At 59.1% G+C, this 24,711-nt stretch overlaps 1 protein-coding gene across 4 annotated transcripts; it reads right to left on the bottom strand.

The window, feature by feature from the left end:
- Positions 1-294: 294 nt before the first annotated feature.
- PCSK6 (proprotein convertase subtilisin/kexin type 6) lies at positions 295-24,044 on the bottom strand. Of its 4 annotated transcripts, XM_082769303.1 has the most exons (21): positions 23,815-24,044; positions 20,977-21,081; positions 17,684-17,794; positions 17,091-17,234; positions 16,795-16,871; positions 16,385-16,473; positions 13,900-14,072; positions 10,820-11,032; positions 9,706-9,806; positions 8,698-8,801; positions 8,364-8,481; positions 7,261-7,449; positions 6,961-7,097; positions 5,793-5,966; positions 5,314-5,416; positions 4,685-4,881; positions 4,231-4,318; positions 3,925-4,016; positions 2,911-3,040; positions 2,305-2,417; positions 295-1,919 (listed from the first exon to the last, which is right to left on the bottom strand). In XM_082769303.1, exons 1-21 carry the CDS (start codon positions 24,037-24,039, stop codon positions 1,822-1,824), a joined length of 2,781 nt encoding a protein of 926 aa, XP_082625429.1. In that variant the 5' UTR covers positions 24,040-24,044; the 3' UTR covers positions 295-1,821. The 4 variants fall into 4 exon arrangements, with proteins under 4 accessions (XP_082625429.1, XP_082625430.1, XP_082625431.1 ...); XM_082769304.1 differs by lacking the exon at positions 2,911-3,040; XM_082769305.1 differs by lacking the exons at positions 295-1,919; positions 2,305-2,417; positions 2,911-3,040; ... (2 more) ...; positions 4,685-4,881; positions 5,314-5,416 and having other exon boundaries at positions 5,846-5,966; positions 6,983-7,097.
- Positions 24,045-24,711: the final 667 nt, after the last annotated feature.

The raw sequence follows: 24,711 nt of genomic DNA on the forward strand, positions 1-24,711 counted from the left end.
TCAATTCCAGATACCCAGGCACTATCCTGGGTGCCTGACCCAGGGTAAAACCCTGTAAAAGAAACCCAAAAAGGCTCCACGGCTCCCTCCATCCCCACCACAGCAGCAGCTCCTCTCTGTCCCCAGCCAGAGAGGGGAGGGTGGCCCCACAGCCACCAGCCCACGCTGCGGCCAGGACTGCACCATGAGCTCTGCAGGCAAAAGGCCTTTTTTGAGAAGAAACACGAGCTTTTTTGCACGTGCACCATCTGCTCAGGAGCCGCTTCTCCCGCAGGAGCTGGGCTGATGGGAGAGGCTCCAGCGAGGGCAGCAACGCAAAGCGAGGTGCAGCACCACCGCCCCGACCTGCCTCCGGAGGCAGGAATTTGGAAAAAGCACAGACCCGTTGCTGAGGGGAGATCAATAGTTTATTAACTTAAAGGTCGGTTCGCCAAAGCTCCGTCTTTGCGAGGGTTTGGTCCGCCGCTGGCGGTGTGGCTCTCGCCCCTTCGCCTGGCGGAGGTAAGCTCTGTCGGGCAAGCCCAGGCAGGGCGCGTCGTCGCAGCCGAAAACAAGCAGGGATTAGCCCAGCTCCGGGAGGAGGAGCGGGTGACAATCAGCACTGCGAGTTTCACTGGCAAGAGGTTTAACTCCTTAAATCTATTAACAATGAAAAATCAGAACATGCAGCGCAGGGGGAGGCTGTTTACATACGTCTGGTGAAAAGAGCGTCTCGGCAAGGTCGGAGAGGATAAGGACGTAAGACAAGATTCCCCGCTCCCCATATAAAAAATAGTCTACAGAGGAAAACAAGGACTGTATAAGTTATTAAAAAAAAAAAATCTGTAAAACAACATAGCCAGGGATATTTTAAACACAATTATATAAACACCACATGACGCACTATTAAGAGAGAGCATGAAAAGGTTTGTTTCGGGGGAGGGTTTTGCAGAATTAAGAGCTTCCTGGCCAGATCCCTGGAATGTCTCTTTTTTTTTTGAAACAGATGCCCGAGAAAAAAAAAAAATCACTGCCGTGAACAGGAGGGTTTGTGAGAGGTATACCAGCAAACCGGGGGAAGGACGGTGATGCGAAATGCTGGGACGGGTTGGGAAGCCACCTCGTTCAGCTCCCAGAGGACGGCTCTAGCTCCTTCCAGAACTGAACTAAACAGCAATGAGGGAGGGAAATTAATTTTACAGTAAGGCTGCGGCCCCCCAGGCTGCTCCACGTGGATGAACCCCCCCCCCCCGAACCTCCCTGTGGACACACAGCTCCTGCCTGCCCGCGGGGCCGCCTCGATTCCCGGAGCTCCGGTTACGGCCACGCTGAGGGCTGAACCCAAACGGGGGTGGCAGGACGGGCTGCACAGCCTGCTCCCGAGCCACCCAACTCCTCGTTTTCCTGCAGGTGCTGAGCACGGTGCTGGCTGCTGGTAGTGCAGGGCGCTGGCACCGTCACCCAGCAGGGCTCAGCCCCGGCTCGTGTCCCAGCAGCCGGGCTCCCGCCAGCCGCGCACGTCAGTAGGATTTCTGCGAAGAACCAAGCTTGGGTACATGGATCACGCCTTGCTCCCTGCTCACGAGGAGTGTTTGAGAGTATTAATATCACCGCCTGCACGGTGCCTGACCGGGCTCGGTCATACAGGCTACGATCCGATCTCTGCTCAACGTATTGCTATAGGAACGAGCTGACAGTGATATTAAAGCTATCAAACTTACGAGGGAACGCTTGACAGCACCATGTAAACTCTCCCGAAGCTGAAAAAATAAACTTTTGTCCTAAACATTTGGCGAAACTGGGCTGGCAGTCGGTGGAAGTCCTGGATGCAGCCGCTGAACTTTACCCGGCCATGAGACACGTCTGACAGCAGAACTGCACAAACAGCTTCTTCTCACACAGCTTGTTGGATTTCACCATCTCACAGAAAGTCTTGTCAGCTGGCGAGGCGAGGAACAAGAGAAAAAGAGAGCAGATTAACATTTTAAATAAACAAACATGGCACGTAACAGGCGGCGCAATTCGTTCCAGTGTTTGAGGAGAGAGAATTGCAAAGGAGTCGCTTCTTAAGGGCATCTTTCACGGGGGTTTAATGAAGGAACAAAGGAGCTTTGCAGAGAGTGGGAGAATTAGCCCCGAGACTAAAACACAGCAAAGTACAAACGCTTGGATGGGGCTGAGCAACAGGCAGACATCCAGCAGCTCTGCCAGCGTGCCCACCGCAGCCGTGCCCCGGGAAGCCGGCAGCTTTGGGCTTTACCTTATGAAGGGAATCCCCAGAAACCCTCAATTTTTGCAGCCAGGGATTAGGCCACGGGCTCTTACCGTTGGTGCAGGTCTCGTTGGTTACACAGGAGCCGCCGAGGAGGCTGAAACCTTCCTTACACCTGATGCAGGTCCCGCTGGAGCCCTCGCAGGCCGAGCAGTGGTCTTCACACCTGGGGAGGAGACCCCGCAGCGCTGAGCCGGCCACCCGAAATGGGGAAAACTCCTGGAGCTCCCACGGTGCTTTTGCCTTTGCCCTTCCCTGGCACGCCGGCCCTAAGGAGGCTTCAGCGGATCCCCTGCGGCACCTCCAGCCCCGTGCTGGGTGTAGGAACGGGTTAATGCCACGGCCGCAGGGCAAAGACTCTGGTTGAGAGCTGGAATATTTGCCTAAATATCATCACCCTCCCTCCCACGCCTCCCCAAGGAGCCTGGGGCCAGGGCTGAGCCCCTCCACGTAGCCCTAAGACACCTTGGCTGGGTGGCTCTTAAAAATAATAAAAAAAAAAATAACAAAGAGGAGGGAGCCAGCTCGGCGCTGCCTTGCCCTATGGATTTATTTCCCCGTAAACAGCCCCAGCTGCGAGCCGTTTTCATTCGTTTTCATTTAATTTTGTATTTTGGTTTTGATTTTTCCCTCGTTCCCCACGGGAGGAGGCACCGTACCTCTTGCAGACCTTGCTGGGCAGCCCGTGGCTGTCGGCGGGGTAGAAACCCTCCCGGCAGGCGGGGACGCAGCGCCACTGGGGCGCGGGGGCCTCGGGGGAGCAGGGGGTGCACTCTTCCTCGCCTGGCCCTGCGGATAAACAAGATGCTGACGGGGTCCTGCACCCTGCTCCCACCCCAAAAACCCAGCCGGCGTCCTGCCCTGGGAGCCCTCTGCGGCTGGTTACGGGCTCGGCTGGGGACATCGCGTTGAAATCCCCTCCCTGTTCCCTCCAGAGAAATGGTTATGTGGGAAAAGGAGAGAGGAAAGGGCTCAAAAAAAAAAACTGTGGTGAAGTATATTTACACTGCCTGGAATAAGAATTACAAAGGAAGTCGTTTTCTTAAGGGATTAGGAGTCTGTCCCCTTCCTCGCTTGCCAACAGGATCAATAAATATTTGGGGTTTAGTCCTAGGCAATTGCCCGTGTGTGATGAATGAGATTGAGCGCTGAGCCTGACTTGTCCAGAGATCACATTATCCGATCCATGATGATGCTGAGAGCAGACACAAGCACGAACCATGGAAAATAGTGGGGCTTTCAAACGGCAAAAAAAAGGCAAAATTCAGGCAACTTGGGGACGCGGGTGGGTGTGGGGAGGGCAGGGCCCCGGGGCCAGCACGCGTCGGGCACCTGACATTTCTACATGCTGCCGAGCCATCCTCCATCCCTCCGGGAGGGTTTCACAGCCTCCCCCACAACCTTATTAAACCAAAGCACCTGGCTTCAGAGGGGAGAGCAGGAAATAAAGAACGGCTCTAATAAAAATAGAAAAACTCCCTAAAAGCCTTTCCAACGGGAACACATCCCAGCACCTGCAGCGTGCACGCGTGGGAGCCGGGGATGCTGCTGAGCTGCGTCCCTGGGGCGCTTCCCCACGGGGCACGGTTATCCAGGGGGGTGGAAGCAGGGAAAACAATGCAGCCCAAAGATTTGGGGGTTTTCACGTGCAGGTGCTGGGGGTGAGGACGTACCTGTGCCGGCGGGGCAGCTCTCACACCGCCGGGGCTCGCGGCTGAGGTACATGGTGGGCTGGCACTCCGGCACGCAGCTCTCCCCCGCCAGGCTGCCAGCAAAGCACAAAGCACGTTGGCACCCACACCACAGGCTGCAGGGACCCGAAGCAGCCCATCCCCAGCTCTCCCTGCACCCCGGCTGCTCCCCGAGCACGGCACCGTGACCGTACCCCGCTGGGTGCAACATTTATAGGGGTGCTGGCAGATCCGCAGGGGTGCAGAGGGGATGAAGATGTAAAACCTCACCCCGTGCTGGTGTTTTACCTGAAGCCGTCTTTGCACGCAGTACATTTATCCGGCTCGCCCAGACATTTTTTACAGCTTTGGTGGCATTTCAGACAGCGTTTCTGACCTTTCCAAATAAAGAAAGAAAAAAAAAAAAGAACAACCAAAGAGGTGAGGATGGCACCTGGACAGGGATTTGCCATCGGTGGGCAGAGCCGCACAGCCCAGGGATGGGACGTGTGGCCCCCCAGCAAGCCCCCCGTGCCCTTCTCTGCCACTCCATGCTACAAATTAATACATTTAGCAGGCAGCTAGGATCATTAATAACAATTCCCTCTAATTAACAGCTCTGAGTGGCCACATTTTGCCCCATCCATCCTCAGGGACAGCAGGCTGGGGCTGTCCCAGAGGGCAGCGGAGGGGATTTCTCCTCCTGCAAACAGCGTGAGCACACCCGGGGGATGATTTACAAGTGGTTTACGAGCGCCCTTACGTTCCTCGGCGTAGAAGCCGGGCGGGCAGAGGGGCAGGCAGGCGCCCATCTCGGGGTGGTGGTAGAGGCTCCTCTTGCACGCCGTGCACTGGCTGGGGCCCCTGCCCACGCAGCTCTCGCAGCCCTTGTAGCACCGCCGGCACCTCCGCGCTGCCTTGTCGCCAAAAAACCCCGCGGGGCACGAGCTGACACACATCCTGGGGGGGAAGAGAGGCACTGCGAGCTCCGTGCTCGGCCCCTGACTTGGTGTTGAAGGTTTCCCATCCCTGCCCACCCCGCATCTGTCGCATCCCGCACAGCCCAGAGAGCGGCGGGGCCTTCCCAAAATGCTGCATCCCCCTCCCTGCCTTATTTTCTTAAGGTTTAGGTTGTCTTGGATGCCGTGGCTCTGAAACGCAGAGCTGGGGATCCTCCAGCCCTGGCTTCAGCAGGACAACAACAAACTTCCAATTTCGGAAGTCATTTGGCACCTCAGCTCTGTCCCTTGTGACCCCAGCATGACTTCACCTCTAGCTCCGTGTCCCCCAAGCCACCCTACCCCGGGCCAGAGCCCCTCGATGCCTCCCCCATCTCCCCTCCACCCATCCCCTGGGCTCCCTGCCCCGTGCAGACACCCCGCGGCCCCTCACCTGCCGCTTTTCACGCTGCCCAGGCTGTAGTGGATGCAGTTCAGGCACTGGTCAGCACTGGGGCCGTCGCAGCCCTGGTCACCGCACTCGGGGTGGCAGGGACCTGCGGGTGACACCAGCTCAGGCACGGGGACCGAGGCTGAGGAGGGACCCCCGCGGGCTGGGAGGGCACAGCCGGTCCCTCCCCGGGCAGCCGAACACGGGGACACATCTCACTGTGCACACCGGGGTGGTGGGCAGGGGATTTTTTTGGGTTTGGGTTTGTTTTTTTGTCCTCCCCAGCCGCCCCCGGCACCAATTTGTGGCGGCAGCGCCGACAGGCTGCTTTTTTTTTTTTTTTTTTTTCTTCCCCCCACCTTCTAATTTCGCCATCCTGCTGCCCCACGCACCACTCCTCCTCCCTGCCAACCCCCCCAGCCCACCCAGTTCATCCCAGTTTGCCTTTTGGGGGTATTTGGGGCCCACCCCGTGGCTCTTACCCGCGTACTCCTCCTCCTCCTCCGCCATCTCCACCTGGCCCTGCAGGAAGGCCGCCCTCGACGGCTCCATCTCCGGGGCCTCCGGCGTCCTCACACGGGGCTGGGGGCTCCCCAGCGTGTTGTAGGGGTGCTCGGCCGTCCCGTAGAAGAGGAGGCTCCACTCCTTCAGCTTCCCTGCGGGGCACAGGCTCTGTCACCCAGACCCACGCTCACCCTGACCCACGCTGCGCTCCGAGCTCGGCGCCACCCAAAGCGCTGAACCCGCACCCCAAATTTTACCCCAATTGTGATAAAATCCCATTTGTCTTTGACTTTACATTTTCACCTCCCAATTTCACAACCGAGTGCCTACAAAGGGCAGCTCCCCACCAGTGGCAGAGGGAAGGTACCAGCCCTGGCCACGAGCATCTCCCCGTCCTTCCCTCCTGTTTCACCCTCTCTGCTTCATTTTTACGGAGTGGTTTCGTGTGCTCCTTTTGTGTTTTGTTTTTTCTGCACAGCCAGGTAGGGCACAGCCCCGGGGCAGCGTGCAGCTCGCTCCCCTCGTGGGAGGGGATCAGAAATACCAGCTGAAAACTAAACCCGGGGGGCAAAGCATCTCCGAGGGGGGGGCGTTTTGGTGCTGCTACAACGAGTTCAAAAAGATTTCGGGCTCGTGGCAGCAAACAGCAACGCCTTCCCGGGCAATTAACCCCCACGTGCCAGACAGCAGCGTGGGTGAGGTTTTTAATTTGCTGCTGGCTTTCTGGCAGTGCTAAGGTGAATCTGCACGCCCCCACAAGGAGCACCAGCCCGAGGCGCGATGTTTCGTGCCCCGCTGCCCCTTTCCTCGGGGTCGGATCCTGCCAGCTCGGCTCCTGGGGACACAGCAGGGCTGGGGACAGGGCATCATCCCCTCCTGCTGCTGCTGCACAACCAGCCCACGCTGCAGATGTTCCAGCAGCGAAGCCAAACAAACACCCAAAAATTACAGCTCTCGCCTTTCCTCCTTGTGCCTCGGTACGGTTTAATTTTGGAAACCTCGCTCTCGATTGCAGTAAATTCACCAGGGGGAAGAAGGGGGGGGGACACAGACCTGTTGCTGGCTCAGCCCAGCCTTTGCACAACAGCGTTTGGGTGTTTTTTGCCCACTTTCGGGAGCCCCCCCCCCGGGGTTTTGTGCCCTTACCTTGCGCGGCGGGGCTGCGCACCTGGGACGGCGTGTCCTGGATCTCCAGCGTCCACTCCCCCGCCGCCCTCTCCCCCCAGCAGTGCACCGTCATGAACTCCCAGCCCTTGAAGCCCTCGTTGGAGTGGTCGAAAACCCTGCAAGGAGCAGCACGAACACCACAGTCAATCAGAAGAGACGGGTGCTGAATTAAGGATGCGTTAAAACACCCCCACGCGCGCCCACCTTTGCGCAGAGCCCCCGCGCGCGCGCTCCCCACCTCCCCAAAAACCTCGGGCAGGCTCCCTTGGCTGCTCTCACCTCCTGGCCAGGAGCTGCGACCTGGTCCCCGCCGGCGAGATGAGGCTGATCTGCAGGTCCCCGCGGCGCGGGTGCGCGATGCTGAGCCGCACCACCACGTGCTCCAGGTACTGCACGTGCTGCTCGCGCTGCTCGCTGCAGGCGCTGCTCAGGGTGCTGGCGCGCAGCACGTGGTCGGGGCGGATGTACCTACCAGGGGCAGGGGGCAATCCTCATCAATAAACAACTCCCCAGCACTCAAAAACACCAGGCACCAAGGCGATGGCTGCTCCTTGCTGATTAAAAAACCCTTTTGAATCCCACCGATGGGAGCTGGGAACCCAAATGCCATTAACCCTGGCTGGAGAGAGGGGTTAATAATGCTCATGTTAAGCAGAGGACTAATTAATGAGACCAAATTTGGGATTATTTCCTTCGACTCCTTCTTAACACTGCGTTCCCATCAGCAGACACCTGGTTGTGTTTAAACCCAGCCTCCCACTGCTCCATGGCAAAAAGCAGCAAACCATCGCCTCCTCCAGCACCACGCCATCCTCCTCGCAGGGGGAAATGCTGAATTGCTCAACGGCAGCGAGGTGCTTTTGAACCGCCTCTAAGATCTACGCCTCATGGCTTGCAAGGGCGCTTCTTTATTGCAATTACCAGCGCAGCTCCTCTCCGGGTTGTAATTAGTGTCTGTATCAGATAAATAGTTTCGTGCACACACTTGGCTCCGAGTCCCTTCCTGCTTTGCATACTCGCTGCTTTCCAAAGGGGCTGTGCTGCCCCGCTGAGCAGCTTGCTGCAAGGTGAGGCACTGCCTGGTTGGGATGCCTGCCTCGGTCAGAGGCTCTGGGCTGCCCCAGAGGACCCCAAAAGCTCTACGGGACTCAGGGGTCACTGCAGAGCCTGATCCCCCTGCCCCGGGAGTGGAGGCACAGAAAGGGAGGAATAAACCATCCCCTGTTGGAGCTGCTCCCGCAGGACCTCCTGCACTAGTGTCCCATCAGCTCACAACACCACCAGACACCAAAAAACGAGGAGAAACATCTCTGGCTTGCCCACAAGGCTCACATTGACCCCAAATTCACAGCCCCAGTTCTCCCAAGGTGCCCACCACTCACTTGGGCACCCTGTCCAGGCTTCCCACGCAGACGTGCTGGGGGGGCACCGTCTTCCACTTCTTGGCTTCCACCACAATAGCTTCTGCATCCACCAGCCCGAAGCCATATAGATGGCTAACTGGAAAGAGAGAAGGCTCAGAAACCCCCCGCTCTGCCTGCCAGACCCTCCTCTCCTCCTCGAGCATCCTCCAACCGGCCGGGGCAGGAGGTGCTCCAACACACGGAGCTCATCGACCTGCCCAGTTTACACCCCAAAAATACCCCGGTGCCAGGAAAACACCAGGAGCAGCCCGTGGTGGGACGCTGCTTGCCAAAAGGGACGTCGAGTGCTCACCTTTATGCCCTGCTCCATTGGTTTTCCAGTCGGCTGCCCGCAGGTGCACCGGCCGCGAGGTCCTGACCAGCAGGTGCTGGACGTCCCTCCAGGTGAGCAGGGGGCTGCAAGGAGACAGGGTCACGGAAAGGCAGCGGGGACCCCAAAATCGGGTTAAAAAAGGGTCTTTTTTAAGCTCATGAAGAGTGTGCAGTGGTTATTTCCATGCTCACCCCCTGCCTGGGGGGTGCCCAAGCAGAGGGGAGCAACCCAGGGATGCTGCGTGCATGGATGCTGCAGGGATTTCTTCCTAGAAAAGGTTATTTAGCTCTCACACTAAATATATTTATTATATATATATATATATATAAATACACACACATTCATACATATGTGTATATATATCTATAAATAAATCCCAAAGGTTTTCCCCATTTCCTGCAGGAATGAAGCACAATGACAACACAAGCTGACACAAACCCTCCCCTTCTAGGAATAATGGCAAAAAAAGTGCTAAAAAAAATCCCAGGGTTGCACATTTATCATGAAAGTGAAACCCTAAATATTTCCAAAAAAAACTCAGGCAGGGTTTACGTGATGTCTGTGTGTTCGTGGTGCTGCACACTGAGCGCTGGGTGCTTTCGGCATCACCCAAAACCCCAACCCAGGGATATTTGTGAAGAATTTCCCACGCTTGCTTTCCTGACAGTCTCAGCATCTCGAGCTGTGATGGATAGTGCTCTCAAAACAGCGTTTAGGAAAACAAAATTCAATTTATTCCTTCTCATCATAGCGGGGCCCGCAGCCTGAGCGCCTGGCTGTCAGCAGTTTCGGGGCACTGAGCGAAAAGCCCGACACATCCCACAAAGCCCAACTCTCCACCAGACGGGCGGAGAATTAGCTCAACAACACACCTGCGGGAAGATCAGCTGCAAACAACAGCCCTGCATCAAACCCAGCCCCAAAGGAGCAAATCAGAGCAACTTTGCCCCGCTTTGAGCCACCTCAGAGGAAAAAAAAACCACTTACTTGGCTTCCAAAGCCAAGGCGATGATGCCAGCCACCATGGGGGCAGACACGGAGGTGCCGGTGTGGCCGTCGGTGCAGCGGTGCCGGAGGTCCGTGGTGACCTGGGGAGAGAGGAGCTGCAGCCCTGGGGTGCCCGAGGTGCTCCCAGCACTGACCCCAAAGCTCCAGGTTTGCTCACGGTGCGGCTCACGGGGAGCTGAGGTCTGGATACCAAACCCTTGCCACAGCATCAGCCCGAAAAAGGGTCTGCAGACACATCTGGCACGTGAGAAAACACCTATACTGACATTTGCCTTTGCTAAAAGGTGCAAGAAGTACTTGAAAATTAAAAAAAAAAATAAATGAATTTTGCTGTGGATCAGCTGGAGGAGAAGTTGGGGTGGGAGCAGAGCTGGCAGCAATATGCGCCCACGGGCTGGGGTTGAGCCACTCCGAATCAAACGCTGTCCTTAAAAGCTCCTCCAGCTCCTTGCATCAGGCAAGAATTCCCATTTGCATGGGGGAAAAAAAAAAAAAAAAAAAGCACAAAAGAAAACCATTTCCAGCTCTTCTGTTTCAGGAAGGAGCAGGGTGCTTGAGCTCTAGAAGCTCAGAAAGCGGAGGTGGGCAGAGACACCCTGTTGGTTACTTGTTGTTTTTTTTTTAAAGGCTGCTGGGTTTTGAGTTATCCTGGTGATTTCTGGAGGGGATGTGGCACCCGGTTCCTGACTGAGCTGCTCGCCAAAACTGCTGCTGCCTGGTGCGCCCACCTGCAGCACGGCAAGGGCTTTGGCTGGGCTTAATGCATCCCCGCCAACCGCCTCCATCCCTCCTCTTCATTCTCTGTCTCAAGCTAAAATCCTCCAAATCCCCCATTTTTTTTCTCTTAACAATACGAAAGTGAGCACAAGATTTGGGGGGCAGGCGAATATTTCCATTTTTGCATTTTTTCATGGGGGAAAACTCAGATTTCCGAGCCCTTCCCAAGCACGAAACAACCGCAGCTGCACCGAGCAGTTCCACTCTCACCCAAAAAAAAAAAAGAAAAGAAAACCCGAGCAAAACCCAAAACCCAAGCAAAACCCAAAACCCAAGCAAAACCCACCCGCCACGTCCACGCAGCAGACAAACTCACGATTTTCCGCTCGTAAAAGGCGCCGCTGCTGTAGGTGGTGGCCAGGGTGGAGGCGCACTCCTCCAGGTACCAGGGCTTGTAGCCGTTCTCGGTGGTGCTGCTGATGGAGATGGTGTAGATGCTGTTGGTGTAGCCGTCGCAGGAGCAGTAGTCGCCCTCCCGGCCGCCGTTTCCCGACGCCCAGACAAAAATGGAGCCCAGCCCCCTGCGACCCTGTGGGCAGAGAGGGGAAGGGGTGAGGGGAGGCGAGGTTTGGGTGGGATGAAGGCGGGGAACGGCGCGGGGACGAGGGGATGGTGGTGGGGCGCAGCCCCCGCTGTGCTGAGCATCACCCAGGGTTTGGGGCAGGATTGGGGGGCTAGTGAGGGCACAAGAATGGGGTCAGGATGAAAATACCAGTTTTTAAGTTTTTTTTTTTTCCCCCCTGTGCAAGAGCAGCCGGGTCACCCCATCCCATACATCCAGGAGGAACATCACGAACCCCCCCCCCAAACCTCGTGCCTGCTTCTCTGCAGCCCACAGAGCCCATCAGGAACGCACCCACCGCCCACCCAAACCATACGAAAGCTTCCTGCAAGGCATCTTTAAGGCTTTTTTTGTTTTGTTTTGTTCCTCCCCCATGGCTTGGCAGGAAGATCTGATGGAGCATCCCCACCGGGCACGCCTGCGGCAGCCCAGCGAGGGGATGGGGACGGGAGCGGCCGCGCAGACCTCCCCGGAGCCAGGGAAAGTCCCGGGTGGGAACGGCAGCCCTGCTGCTAACGAGGGGCCCCTAATGAAGCTGGGGGCCCTAATGAAGCTGGCGGTGCAGCGCAGGAAGCCCCCATTCACTGTCCCTTGGGTGGTGCCTTATGGCACGTCCCGGTGCTTGGGGACATCCCGGAGCACAGCGCGGGTACCGACGCCGACCGGCGAAGCCCAGCCCCACAGCCTGGTGTATCCCGCTCCTTTTTGCTAAAATCCCCTTCCCCGAAATGGCTGCTTCCCTCTCCTTTCTCCGCGGAGGCCGGGAGCAGCCGGGGCGAGCCCCATCCTCCCCGGGGAGCTCGCCCGGGCAGGTCCGGCGCTCGCCTCCCTCCCACTGCTTGGCTCTGCCTCGGCGGAAAAAAATGCGAGGGCAGAGGAATTCGCTGGGCTTCCTCGTGTTCCCGAAGCACTCGGGGAGAGGGCTGCTGTGCTACCTGCTCCCCAAATCAGGGCAGAGGCTCTGAGCTGCCCCTGGTGCTCGGGCTCAGCCCGGCTCCTGCCCTGCTGTACGCAGGGTTTCGCTCCCCGGGCGCACACCGAGTGTTTCCTAGCGAGGGGGGACGGAGCTGTAAGGAAAACAGCCACCACGAAGGACATGATCGTGCTGCCCTGTGTCTCAAAAAAGCTTGCTGGGAGCCCTGGTCCCAGTTTCTCAAGCTCCACACGTGTGGACGTGCAGATGGACAAGCGGCACGGACACACGGATGGCTGCGCACGGTGGCCACCAAGAGCCATCAGCAAGGAAGCCCCCGCTGGCTCGTGGCAACACTGAAATAAAAATCACAAGCAGACACAACCTAAACCACTCAAAACCCCTCCCCAGAAGAGATTTGGGACCAAACCACGGCCGTGCAGCGTCCCCTCCTCCTGCAGCACTGCCAGGGCTCGGGCAGCCACTCAGCAATGCTTAATTAGCACCAGGATAAATACAGCCCATTAGCTCGGGAGCTAACAAGGTGTGGCTGGAGGAGCAAGAACCACGAGGAGAAATCACCCCGGCACGGCCCTGTGGCGAGCAGATAAAGGTTATTTGAACGTTTCCATTAAAAGCTCGATTTGAAGGATTTATAACTCAATTACAGCCGGTGGCTCGGGCTGAAGGTTGCCACCGTCTGCCTACGGCTTTCCTCGTTATTTACGGGGAGGTGGGGGGCAATTAAGGGCTGTGCATGCGGGATGGGGGTGCCCCATGGGGACAGGAGCTTTGGGAACCCAAATCAGCTCGGTACCAGCTGGGAACACCAAGCTGGGGCGCGCTGCCCCTCGCCAAATCCTGCTTCACCCCCAAAAAACAGGGGAAATAAAGGCAGGGAGGGCTCAGGGTGGGGAGAAATGGGCACAGAGGGCACCCAGGGGCGCAGGACCCATCCTCACCCCCTCGCCCAACCCCTCCCTGCTGCTCTCAGCCTTTAAATCCGAGCAGATTTGGAGAAATCCTCCCAAAACGGCGGGTCCAGGCGGGGACCCCGCTGCCGCCGGCTCCCTCCCGCATGGAAAAAAAAACAAAAAGCAACAAAAAAAAAAGCTCTAAAAAGCAGCCTGCTCGCTGTATTTACACGGCGTGAACTCCCAGGCACTTCAATGAATTCCTCTTCGGCCCCGACCGCCCCGGCAGGAAATCAAGTAAATAGTGGGAAAACCACCCCACCCTCCTGAGAGATAACACGGGCAGCGCGGCGCGGGGACAGGAGGAAACCCAGGGAGGAATTGGGTTGGGGAGGCAAAACCCGACCCCGAGCTGCCCCAAAAGACGGGAGGAGCCCACCCTGTGCCCCCCACCACCCCACGTACCCACTGAGGGGCCACTGAAGGGCTTTGCCCTGTGATTTTAGCCAATATTTGGCTTAAAAAATATATATATATTAAAGAAGGGGAGAGCTTTGAGGACGACAATCTGAATTTTCCCTGCACCCACGCGAGCCAGCGCCGAGCCCACCCCTCCAACCCCTGAACCCTGGAGGACCCTGAGGCAGGACCTGCTTCCCACCCTGGCCACAAAACTCAATTTTGGGTGGAAAACCACAGAAACGCTGCACGTGACCCCCCGGGAGAGGATAACGGGGAGCTGGGGAGGGTGGAGAGGGGGAGATGGAGAGGCTGCGGGTGGGGGGCACCTCGCCGTGGGGTTTCCCCATGGGGTGCTCTGGGTTGGAGCATCCCACCACGGGATGCTCCGGCCACGTGCGGGGTCCCACCGCCGCCACCGAGTCCCTCGGGGGACCGGGAGCCACCAGAGGGGGATTTACCCTCGGGGTTGGGGTTTTGGGGCCGGGCAGGGGTCCCGCGGGGCCGGGGAGGAGTGCCAGCGCGGCTGGGCGCTGCGCGATCCACACCTTTTTAATGCCATGCTCAAAAGCCTGCTTGGCCAACAGACCGGGTCCATCAACTGTCTTCCCGTCATCATCGGGCCCCCAGCTCGCGCTGTAAATGTCAATGTAATCGGGTCTGATGCCAAGCGACTTCGCTTCGACAACATCTGTTACATCTCCATCTAACATACGAATGCCTAAAAGCACAAAAACATCAGACGTTAGGGGCTGGACGGCTCGCGTGGAAAGCGCAAGGCTCGCAATCGAAAGGCCCTTGGTGGTGGCGGTGAGGGGCTGGGCGCTGCTTTGGGATCTCTGCTCCTGCTTTCTGCCCTGCTGGCTTCATCGCCAGCTGGGGTTTTGGGGCAGCAGTGAAAAAAATCAGCTCCGTCAGGGCTGGGCTGGAGAGATTTAGCAGGGGAGAGATACGCTGCCAGCCCCAAACTCCCCGTGCTAAAGGCTTGTTCTCCCCTTTTTCCCCTTTTAACTCAAGAACCCCGCTGTCCCTGGGTGAGGGCAGCATTTCCCAGATGCTTGAGGCCCCCCAGTGCCGCAGGAGGACCGGGACCCCCGTTTGTGCCCGTCCCCGTGCCCCTAACACCACCGGGACGGTGCCGGGAGCAGCAGCAGCGCCAGGAGGAGGCTGCATGGCTATGGGAGCATCGCCCGCTCTCAACCACTGCAGGAAAAGCCAAGAAACAAGCCCACGGTCCCTGTAACGCCACCAGCACACCTCAGGGACACCAACCCCAAGGCAACGTGGCCAGGAACCGACTGAGAAGGGACACGAAAGAATCGGGACCGCAGGTTGAGAGCTGGGTGAAATGATGCCGTCGGCATCGGCAGCTGGAGAGGGACACAAAGTGCCTGTCCCAGGGCCTTGCCATCATCCCAGAGCCTTGGTATCATCCCAGAGCCTTATCACCATCCCAGAGCCTTGCTATCAGCATCGGGGGCAGCCCCCAGCCCGTCCCACCCCCCCCTCCAAGCACCAGGAGAGCCGGTGCCGGGAATTTCAGCTCCGCGTTTCGCCATCCGGGGAGACTCCGGCTTACAAAACCACGTTTCCCCCTTTCCACATGTGCATTTCTTAACGAAAACAAACACGGGCAGATGTGGTTACAGCCGCAGCTGCGCTCTGGACGACGGTCAACTCCAAGACATTTTTCTGACGCTGTCCCCAGCCGGCCAAAAACAAGCTTCAAAATGCAGGAGGGGGGAGCGCAGCAGCTCCCGAGCACTCCCTTCCCTTTCCCTGCCGTGCTCCCTTCCCTTTCCTTGCCGTGTGAACGAGAAGAGGCGAGGGGAAGAGGTGGAGAGCGGGGCCGGGTGCCGGCACCCAGCGCCAAAGCAGCCGCGGGATGGATGCCGGGTCCTGAGCACGCCCCAACAGCCCCCAGAGCCCGCTCCTGCTCCACCCCGCAGCAAAATGCAGCCCGGAGGGAAAACCCAGCCCCGTCCCAGGGCTGGATAACAGAGGCTGGAAGCTAAACGGGCTGCTTTCCACGCAGGCAGTGACAGCAGCCTCCAAAACAGGCGTCAAGGAGGGAGAGGAGAGGCGCAGGAGCCCTTTTTGGGGCACCCCGATGGATTTCGCCCACGGCGCACGACGAGCGACGCAGGAGCGCACACGCAGGAGCCACGGAAGGAAGCAAATTGAGACAGGAGCCGTAATAAAGGCAACAAGCAGCTCATCTCCACGGACATCGCTGGGGAAATGGGAGCAGCCTTCGCGACCCTGCTGCCCCCCCTGGTTGCCCTCCCCAGGACGACCCCTTCCATCGGGGTTTTCCCAGCACGGGGACCCCACGGCCAGCCCCGCACCGAGGAATTTCCAATTTCCCCATGGGAAGCAGCTTCCATGCAATGCTGGGATGCGAGGGATTGAGACCCCGGGTGCTTGGGTCTGGGATCCCAACATGGGGGTGTCGGGGGGGGCGCAGACCCCTTTTACCAAGCCCCTGTCCTGCCGTAGCCCCGCCAGGATGAGGGCCTGAACCCCCCCCACACCTCCGCAGGCATTTTGCTTTCCCCACCAAGGTGTGGTGGGGTCCCCAGACTGCTCCTGAGCGGCTCATTTACAGACGCTGACCCCACAGTGTGCTGGTGCCACCACACAGACCCCCCCCCAAAAAAAGACTTTTAGGGCAAAACCCCTCTATTCTCAATTAGCCTCACGGTGAGGGCACGACCCCAGCAGCAGGTTTCCACCCCAAAACACAAGAAGCCAGCATCCCCCCAACCCCAGGTCTCCTGTATGTATCTGGGGACCCCCACCCTCCCCACAGCCCCCCCAGACTCCCTGCTCCCCCCACCAGGATTTGCCCAGACGCTCGATAATCCACATTGGTGCCGACATCACCGAGCGCAAACCCTTCTCCCGGCAAAATTCGGAGGGGGACAACACCCCACCGCCCCCCTACCCCTCCCCGGGAGCCCACCCCCAAGCAGGACGCCCCTTGGGGGGGGGACACAAAGGGCAGGGAGCCGCGGGCAGCGCCAGCCTCACCTCCGATGCGGGCGTTGTAGGCGATGCCCACCACGCAGTACGAGTTGTTGGCTGCCGCCGCCACCTCCCCTGCGCAGCGCGTGCCGTGCCTGCGGGGACAAAAACCCCGTCAGCAGACGTCCCACGGTCGAGGACAACCCCTCCCCAGCACCCAAAAGCCAGCCCCAAGGACTGGGTAGTGGAAGAAAGCGCCCCAGGAGCTGCAGAGCCCTTACCCAAAGCCCCAGTGAGGGATGAGGACGGAGGAAATTCGCTCCGTGCGTTTTGCGCCCCAGCGCGACTCGCTCCCGGCGGTGCCATTTGGCTTTTCCCTTTCCCCCCCCCTGCCACGGCCTAGTCCTGCTTTAACCAAAGCCCAGAAAGTGTTTGAAACTTTATTATTATTATTATTATTATTATTATTAACGTACTTATTCTCGTTGCTGGCATCGTAGCGCGGCGTCGGGTCGTGGTCGTTCCCGTTGACATCGTAGCTTGCCAGAGGGTCCTGAAAAAGGTTTTCCCATTAGGTCCTGCTTGTTGGCACGGCACAGCAGCCCCTGCCCTGCTGGGGTTTCCCCAATCCCCAATTTTCCTTCTTAAAAACACCCCGAGCGTTTCAAAACCCTCTTCTCCCAGCCTCTTGCTGCACAGGTTGCGGCTGTGCTCGGGCTCTGAAATCGTCCCCAAATTCCCCCCTAGCCCTGGCAACGGGCGCCCCACTCACGTAGTTCTGCAGCAGGTCGGGGTGGTTCCTCTCTATCCCGTCGTCGAGGATGGTGACCACCACGTTCCTGCCGGTGTAGCCCCGCTGCCAGGCGGCGAGGACGTTCATCTCCGACCTGCAGCGGCTGCCTCTGTCCCCGCAGTGCTGCGGGCAGGAGCACAGAGCCTGATTTCCAGCCCACCCAGCTCAGAGCACATTTAAACACCCCCAAAACGTTTTGCCATCCCGCTCCTTCCACCTAACTCACAGATTTGTTACAACCTCACCCCCTTGATCGACCTCCCCGGCAGCAGCCGGCCCGGGGAGCGCCACCTCCCCGTTTTTCCTCCTCTCTCCCCCTTTCAAATACTTCAGGCTCTTCAGTTCTCCAGTTCCTGTTTCCTCCCTGCGCTCAGCCTTAAACAAATTTCCCTGTCAAACACAGATCGATGAGGCAGGCAGGAGGAAAACCACATTGCCAAGAGACGGCTGCGGCTCTACCAAGGGGAAAAACACCCACGTGGGGATGACAGCCCGGGGATGCTGATGCCCTAAAGGCTTCAAACCGGCCCCTCCTGGGGCTGGAAGGCTTTGGGCGGCGAGGAGACACGCACCAGGTACCACATGTTGGGCCACACCGGGTCGTTGAAGGGCAGCGCGTGCGGCTCGCCGCGGACGTGCCTCTTCACCCGCCGCTTCACCTCCTGCTGCTGCAGCCAGTCCACCTGCAAGCACACGGAGAGAGGCTTCGTTTTGGGAGGACAGACGGCCAGACAGACAGAGCTCAGCTGCTCGTGGGCTCCGAGCCCGGGAACTGATCCCTCTCACGGAGCAAAACACATCGCCGGCGAGCGCGTGCCTCGACCGTGCCGGCTGAGCGAAGCCTGTAAGCACGCACGGGGGTCCCATTGGAGACAAAACGCGTGCTGCAGCGCTCCCTCGGAGAAATCTGGCTGCTAGGAGGGGCTCAGGCGCTTGGCTTCGCTCTGAGCTCATCCTGCTCCCAGCTGCCGAGCCGAACGGGACAGCAAATAGTGCCCAGGGGCTCCCAGCGGTGCCAAAATGCGCCCCAGGAGGGCACAGAGGTGGCACGGGGGCACCCCGAGGTCTCAGGTCTCCCGAGGTTAGAGGCACAGAGATAAACCAAGGCTGGTTAGGAGCAGTTTATAAAACACATACCCAAAAGCTTTCTCTGTGCTGGAGTAGAAGGGAAAGCTTATCCACAGAGCCATCCTTCCCCAAAACTTTTTGCCCCCCATGGCTCAGGGTTTTTCGTGGCGCTGGCTGCCTTCGTGGAGATGGCTCAGCTCTTTGGATGAAGGTTTTTCAATAAGCATAAGAAAAACCCAAAAGGCAAGTTTTTGCGTGGCTTATTTATGCGGGAGCTGCCAGCTGAAGCAGCTTCTCCTCGCCTGGTTTATGGCTTTATGGCTGTGATTTACCGGGATCAAAGCGGCCGGGGGAGCGGGGTGTATCGAACCAGGCCATTTCCAGCCTAGAGCTTGGCTTTTAAACTAATATATTCTCCAGGAAAATAAAAACACATTGAAACAAACGAGGAAAAAAAACAAAACAAAACATAATTCATATGAAAATATCTCCCCGTAGCACCTCGGCTGCTGATAGTGCCGCTTTGTTTATGCGGCGATGGATTTGAATACGGGAAGGGAAAATAAAAATGCAACTGCACGGTCTGGTTTAAAGGAAGATGGATTAAATAAGGGAATGTGCCCAATTACACGGCTTTTCTCCTCAAAGCAGTGCTCCCAGGCCGTGTCACCCAGCCCTCGCCTTCGGATGCGGCACCTTCACCCCAAACGCCCCGCAGCCAGCGCACGAGGCAGGATGCGCCCCAGAAGCCTTGCGTGGAGCAGATCTTTAATTTAATTTAATTCACAGTCAAATTGGTGGCATCACCGCGCTGAATTGGGGCAGTCGGTGCCAAAACTGATGCCACTGGCATCCGAAAATGAGCAGCAGCAGCGGGAAGGAGCCCGGGGCCAGCCCTGCTGGGGGCTTGCGAAATTCCCAGCGGCTTCCATCAGCCCTTCACGGGGGGGAAGCTTCTCGGAAACTATACAAGGAAAAAAAAAAAAAAAAAAAAAAAGAAAAGAATGGCTTTTTGCTGCAAGAAGCGGCCCAAGTTGTTACGCCACAGTCCTGAGCCTGGGGTCCTGGCTCGCTGCTCCCTCCCAGCCCTGCTGGCCGGCCCTAATTAGCGCTAACGAGGCACCCGAGGACCCAAGAGGAGGTGCAGGCACCACGGAGCCGAAGCCATGGCCCTGGCTGGGGACAGGGGCAGCTTTTGCACCACTTTAGGGTTTCCAGGGGGTGAAAACCAGGCCACAAACCCCTCACACCTCCAGGAAAGCAACAGCTTGGCTCGTTCAGCTGGAGACGGAGCAGGTAAAACGCAGAGCTGGGACAACGCAGGTGGCTCCAGCACGTGCCCACGAAGCCCAGAAAGCAACTGGAGGGTTATGGGGTTTGCTATGGGGTTGTGCCATCCCCTGGTGCTGCTTTTCTATTAGACCTCGCCGCAGTGATTGGCATTTTTGGGTGCCAGACACAGGCTGCAGCTCACAGCATGGTGCAGCCGTGCTCCGTGCGTCTTCTCACCGCCACAATCTGCCCCCCCAAAAAATCACTGGGTTTGCTAAATCCTCCCACCCCCCGCTGTGCCGTTTGGCTGACACCATCCCCACAGGGAGCAGCCACCAGCTGCGGCTCCATCACCCCAAAAAGGGGGCTCTGGGGGGGCAGAATTCGGGTCCCCATGGGGATCAGCACCGCAGGGGCTGGCACGCTTCGTCTCCATCCTTCTGCCAGTGCCTGGGGGGGGGGGGACACAGCCCCCACGGCACCAACCCCCGTGGCGGAGCAGACCCATAAAGGCCGGGGCTGGAACAATAGCCCCCTGGAAGCCACGAGACGTGGAACATCTGCAAACGATTGAGCCGAGCGCGCCGGGGCTGTGGGGTTCCTGCACGATTTGTTTCCATCTTCGCCGTCCCAGCCCAAGACGCCGCGTTTTCCCCGTGCCTCGCGGGGCTTTTTGGTTTTGTGCTCGCTTCATCCACGCCGTGCACGCGAGCTCGGTGCCGTCCAGATGCCAGGACACCTCCGAAACGAGTTGGAAACACGCAGGGGAAACAGGAGGGGAGACAGCGCGCGCCAGGAGGGCTTGGACCCCGGGTGGCGGCCAAGAACAGGAGCTCATTGCTCCAACATCAGCCCGTGGAGCTCGGAGAGCTGAGCCTCAGCAGCCAGGAAGCCAGCTGGCTCGGCTTGTAGGGCAGCAGCGCTCCCAGACCCCATTAAACAGGCGCGTTTCCATCGTAGGTGAGAACTCATCGCTTGCTCCGCTGCCTCCCCGAGGGCGAGCGGCTTCGGCGCCTGCACAGCCACCTCCCCGGCCACACCTGAGGTTTTTTTTTTTCCCCCTCTGCACCGCCCCGTGCTCGCCCATCCCGGTCCCCCCACGGCTTTTGTCAGCCCAGCTGCAGCCCCAATCCCTTCGGGTGCTTGCTCTAGGACGAAGCGAGGCGCGGCACGGCCGATGATTTCACGCGCAGCAACCCTGGAGACAGCAAATGTTGTGGCAACTGCATCAACACCCCGCGCAGGGCAGCCTCGCTGAGCCGGGAGGGGTTTTTTGGGTTGTTTTCCCCCCCTTTTCCTTGCTCCCATCCTTCGGGCAGATGTTAGCATTTAGTCCCTTCTGAGGATTTTTCACCCTTGATTGCCTTTACCCGTCTTAAACGGGGCTGGGATCCAGGGGTAACGCGCTACCATCACCCCCGAGCTGTGGCTCAGAGCATCCTGCGGTGCTCAGGGAGCCTTTGGGGTTTTATGGGGGAGACTCCGGGGTTTTATGGGGGTCCCCGTGGCCCCCCCGGCCCCCTACCTTGGGGTCCATGCGCAGGAAGGTGTGCGGTCCCCGGCTGCTCAGCGTCGAGCGCTTGAACGTCTTGCTGTGGTGGAAGTGGTAGTAGTTCTCCAAGCTCCCGATCTGGAAGAGATTTGTTTTACCAGGGGAGGTGGGCACAAGGCTGATACCTTTTCTTCTCAGATTTGGGAAGCCTCACGCTCCCCCAGTAACTTTTTGTGCCTATTTTGGGGGCAGAAAGGTCCTGATTTTGCAGAAAAATGCGGCACCATCCTGCCAAGCCAACCGGGGGGTCTGTGGGCACAGGGATGGGGTGACCCCAAAGCTGGGACGTGCAGGGCTGTGCCAGGCGCCTGCAGCGCCAGAGGGTTTCCTCCCATCCCCTGGGGCTTGGAAATTGGTGCAAAAAGCAAAATAAATAAATAAATAAAATCCCACCCTGCAGCAAAGAGCAGTTGCAAAATAACCCCACTGCCGGCTCCCAGGGGGTTGTCACCACCCCTCTGGCATCCCATCTGCCTCCCCGAGAGCCACCCCGTGCTGGAGCTGGACACAGTGGGGACCGGGGCAAGCTGTCCCCACGTCCCCGTGTCCCCAAACCCCGGGCAGAGCCATGCAGACAGGGGCTGCTTCCACGTTCAGCGCCCTTTACACCTCTGCTTTGCAGCCCCACTCCGTGCACTGGGGAAGGTGCAGGAGGAGTCTCAAAACTCCCCAGATTTTGGGGAAGCTCAGACCTGCAGGGACGTGGGGAAGGACTCAGGAGAGGCCACTCAGCCTCTTGTTCTTTTTACCTGGGGATCCAGACCCCGCAGCCCGCCTGGCTGAGCTCCAGCCTCATTTTGTCCCCGTCCCTGCTCCCCCCCCCCCGGTGCTCGTCGCAGCAGGACCACGACCTGCAGACAGGCAGCAGCTGCAGGGATGCTCCTGTTCCCTCATTCTTGTGGGATTTATTGAAGGAAAAGTAATAAATAAAAAATCTTGTCCAGGGGGAGGCTAAGTGGAGAGGAGGAGGGAGGGAGGTTGGGCCTGGGGACCTCCGTGGGCACCCTTCAACGTAAGATAACTTAAGGAGGAAAGCTTAAAAATGGGATTTCCACCTAAAAAAAAAAATAAAAGTGATGGAGGCTGATCCCTCCTGGCTCGCTGGAGGAGCACGGGCACCCTCCAGCTCCCTCCTGGCAGCCCAGCACCCCAAAGGCTTCAAAGCTCCCTGGGGAAGGGCAGACTGGAGACCCCTCCCGATGGGGATCACCCCACAAATTTAATTCCCAATGCTAAGAAGCGATTCAGCCACAAGGGAAGCGCTTTTCAGGAGCTGTGCACCACCGAGTTCAGCACCAGAGCTGGGCAGAGCGTTTTGGGGCCAGCTGCTCCCCTCCCAGCACCAGGCAGGTCCTCGGGCACATCCCTGGGGACAGATCCAGCGGGGGTCCCCTGCCTGCTCGTGCCATGGGGACTTGGTCTGCTCCCCCCCCAGGGTCCCAGCTGCTGGCTCCTGCCTTCAGCAGCCCCAAGTGGTTGGATTCAAGCCCGGAGTGAGCCCACCAAGAGCCAGCACCCCCCCCAGATGACAAAAATTCAGCACAACCCCAAATCCGTCCCCAAACAAGTCCAGCCACGGGCACCCACATCCAGGACTGCCATATACATTGGAAACCTTCACGACTCACCCTGCTGGCCAGCAAACAAGTTAAAAACGGGGCAAGTCCCTGTGTGGGGACAGGGACGGGGATGGGGCCGGGCTGTGCCCCCCAGGACGCAGACACCCGGCCCCTCGCAGCGCCCTGGGCCTGCCGCAGCTCGCCCCGGGAGATGGAGGCGAACAAAGGGCGTTGGGGTGTGTGTGAGGTGCCTCTCCTGCTGCCGGGCTGTTGGCTGCTCTTATATAAAAGCCCAACAAGCGATGTGATCCCCCAGCACAACGCCAGTGAGGTGACCGAGGGCTTTAGGGCACCTTGGGCATGGGGACATGCAAGGGGACCCGGCTCTGGCACGGGGCAGCACCCAACACAGGCACCTTGGGGAGCCAAAAACAACCCCAAGGTGGCAATTCCCAGCCGGGGGGCTGCAGGGCAAGGGCCCCATGGCATTGGGGCTGTCCCCAGGGAGATCCCGGAGAGGGCTTGGGGACGGAGAGCGGCTGAGGGGAAGCCCCCGAGGTGCTCGGGGGAGGCTGCGCCAGGATCACCCTGATGCAACCGCAGAAATATTTCCCTTGGTCCGCAGCCTGCTGGGGCAGAGGGAGGGACACGGCCACGGGACGCCGGCGTGCGGGGTCAGGGGATGCTCCTGCAGCCACCGACAATGGCGAAACCCCAAAGCTGGGTTGGGGTTTGGCTGCTGGGAGCCGGGACAAGGGGGACGCTCACCCCAGGCAGCCCCATGGCGGAGCAGTAATTAACGCTCAGCCAGTAATTAAAGCCGGGGCTCTCCCAGTAGGTAAAGCTGGGGAGGAAGCAGCGCAGGTAGGGGGGCACAGGGGGGGTGCTGGCCCTATTCTGCACCCCCCCTATTTGCTTCCCCCTTTCACAGCAGCCCCCTGGTGCTCATTACCCATCCCAATAGGGCCGGGACAGGGACAAGGTCGGACTTTCCACCCCAGGAGACACCTCCAACCGGGGTGTGGGGGGTCACCCAAAAACCCCCAAAACCCCCAAATCCCAGTAAAAACCACGAACTTTAAAAAAAAAAAAACAAACCCACCCAGGACGGGGGGGGGGGGGGGAAGCAGCAGCACCCCCCCCGCGCCCCGCAGCTCTCCCAGAGCCGCTGCAAACTTTCCCAAACCCCTCAACCACCCCAAACCGGGACCCCAGAACCCAAAAAGGACCCCAAAACCTCCCCCCCTTTTACCTGCCCCAAGCTGCGGTACCCGTAGGCGGCGGCCAAGCGGGCGGCTTCGGCGGGGCCCCCCCGCACCCTGACGGCCCAGTGGTTGGTATAGACGGGGCGGGGGGGCTCGGCAGCCACCCCCCGGCCACCCAGGGCCAGGGAGAGGGCCAGGAGGCAGAGGAGAGAAGAAGAAGAGGAGGAAGAGGAGGAGGAGGAGGAGGAAGAAGAGGAGGCAGCAGCGGGCATGGTGCGCGCCGCGGGGCCGAGCTGGGCGGAGCGGGGAGCGGCGGCTTTTAAAGCGGCCCCGGAGCACGGCGGGGGCGGGGGGATGCTCCGGGAGGGGTGGGGAGGGACCGAAGGGGGGGTTTGGAGGGGGTTTAGGGGGGTTTAGGGGGGGTTTGGGGGGAGTCCGGCCCAAGGAGGAGGAGGAGAGGGGAGGTGGAATAAAGGGGGGTGGGTGGTGGGGGGGTGGGGATCCGCGGTCGCTGGTGGCTGGGTGATGGGGGGGTCTCTGGGGTACCCACCGCGGGGTCCAGGACGCACGGGGATACCCCCCCGTGAAGCCGAGGATCCCCCCCTTCGGGGTCCGGTATCCCCAGATATCCCCCCCGTACCCCCAAATATCCCCTCATACCCTCGGGTATCCCCCCCAGTCCCGTACCCCCAGATATTCCCCCCATACCCCCAAATATCCCCAGGTACCCTCGGGTACCCCCCCCCCCCATCCCATACTGCCGGGTATCCCCCCCTCCGGGTCCCATACCCCCAGATATCCCCCCCGTACCTCTGGATATTCCCCCGTACCCCCAGATATCCCCCCATACCCCTCGGGTATCCCCCCCCCATCCCATACCCCCAGATACCCCCCCGTACCCCTGGATATCCCCCCCATACCCCCAAATATCCCCAAGTACCCTC

The sequence above is a fragment of the Aythya marila genome, assembly GCF_965140915.1.
Source record: "Aythya marila genome assembly, chromosome: 11".
In the NCBI taxonomy this organism is placed as follows: domain Eukaryota; kingdom Metazoa; phylum Chordata; class Aves; order Anseriformes; family Anatidae; genus Aythya; species Aythya marila.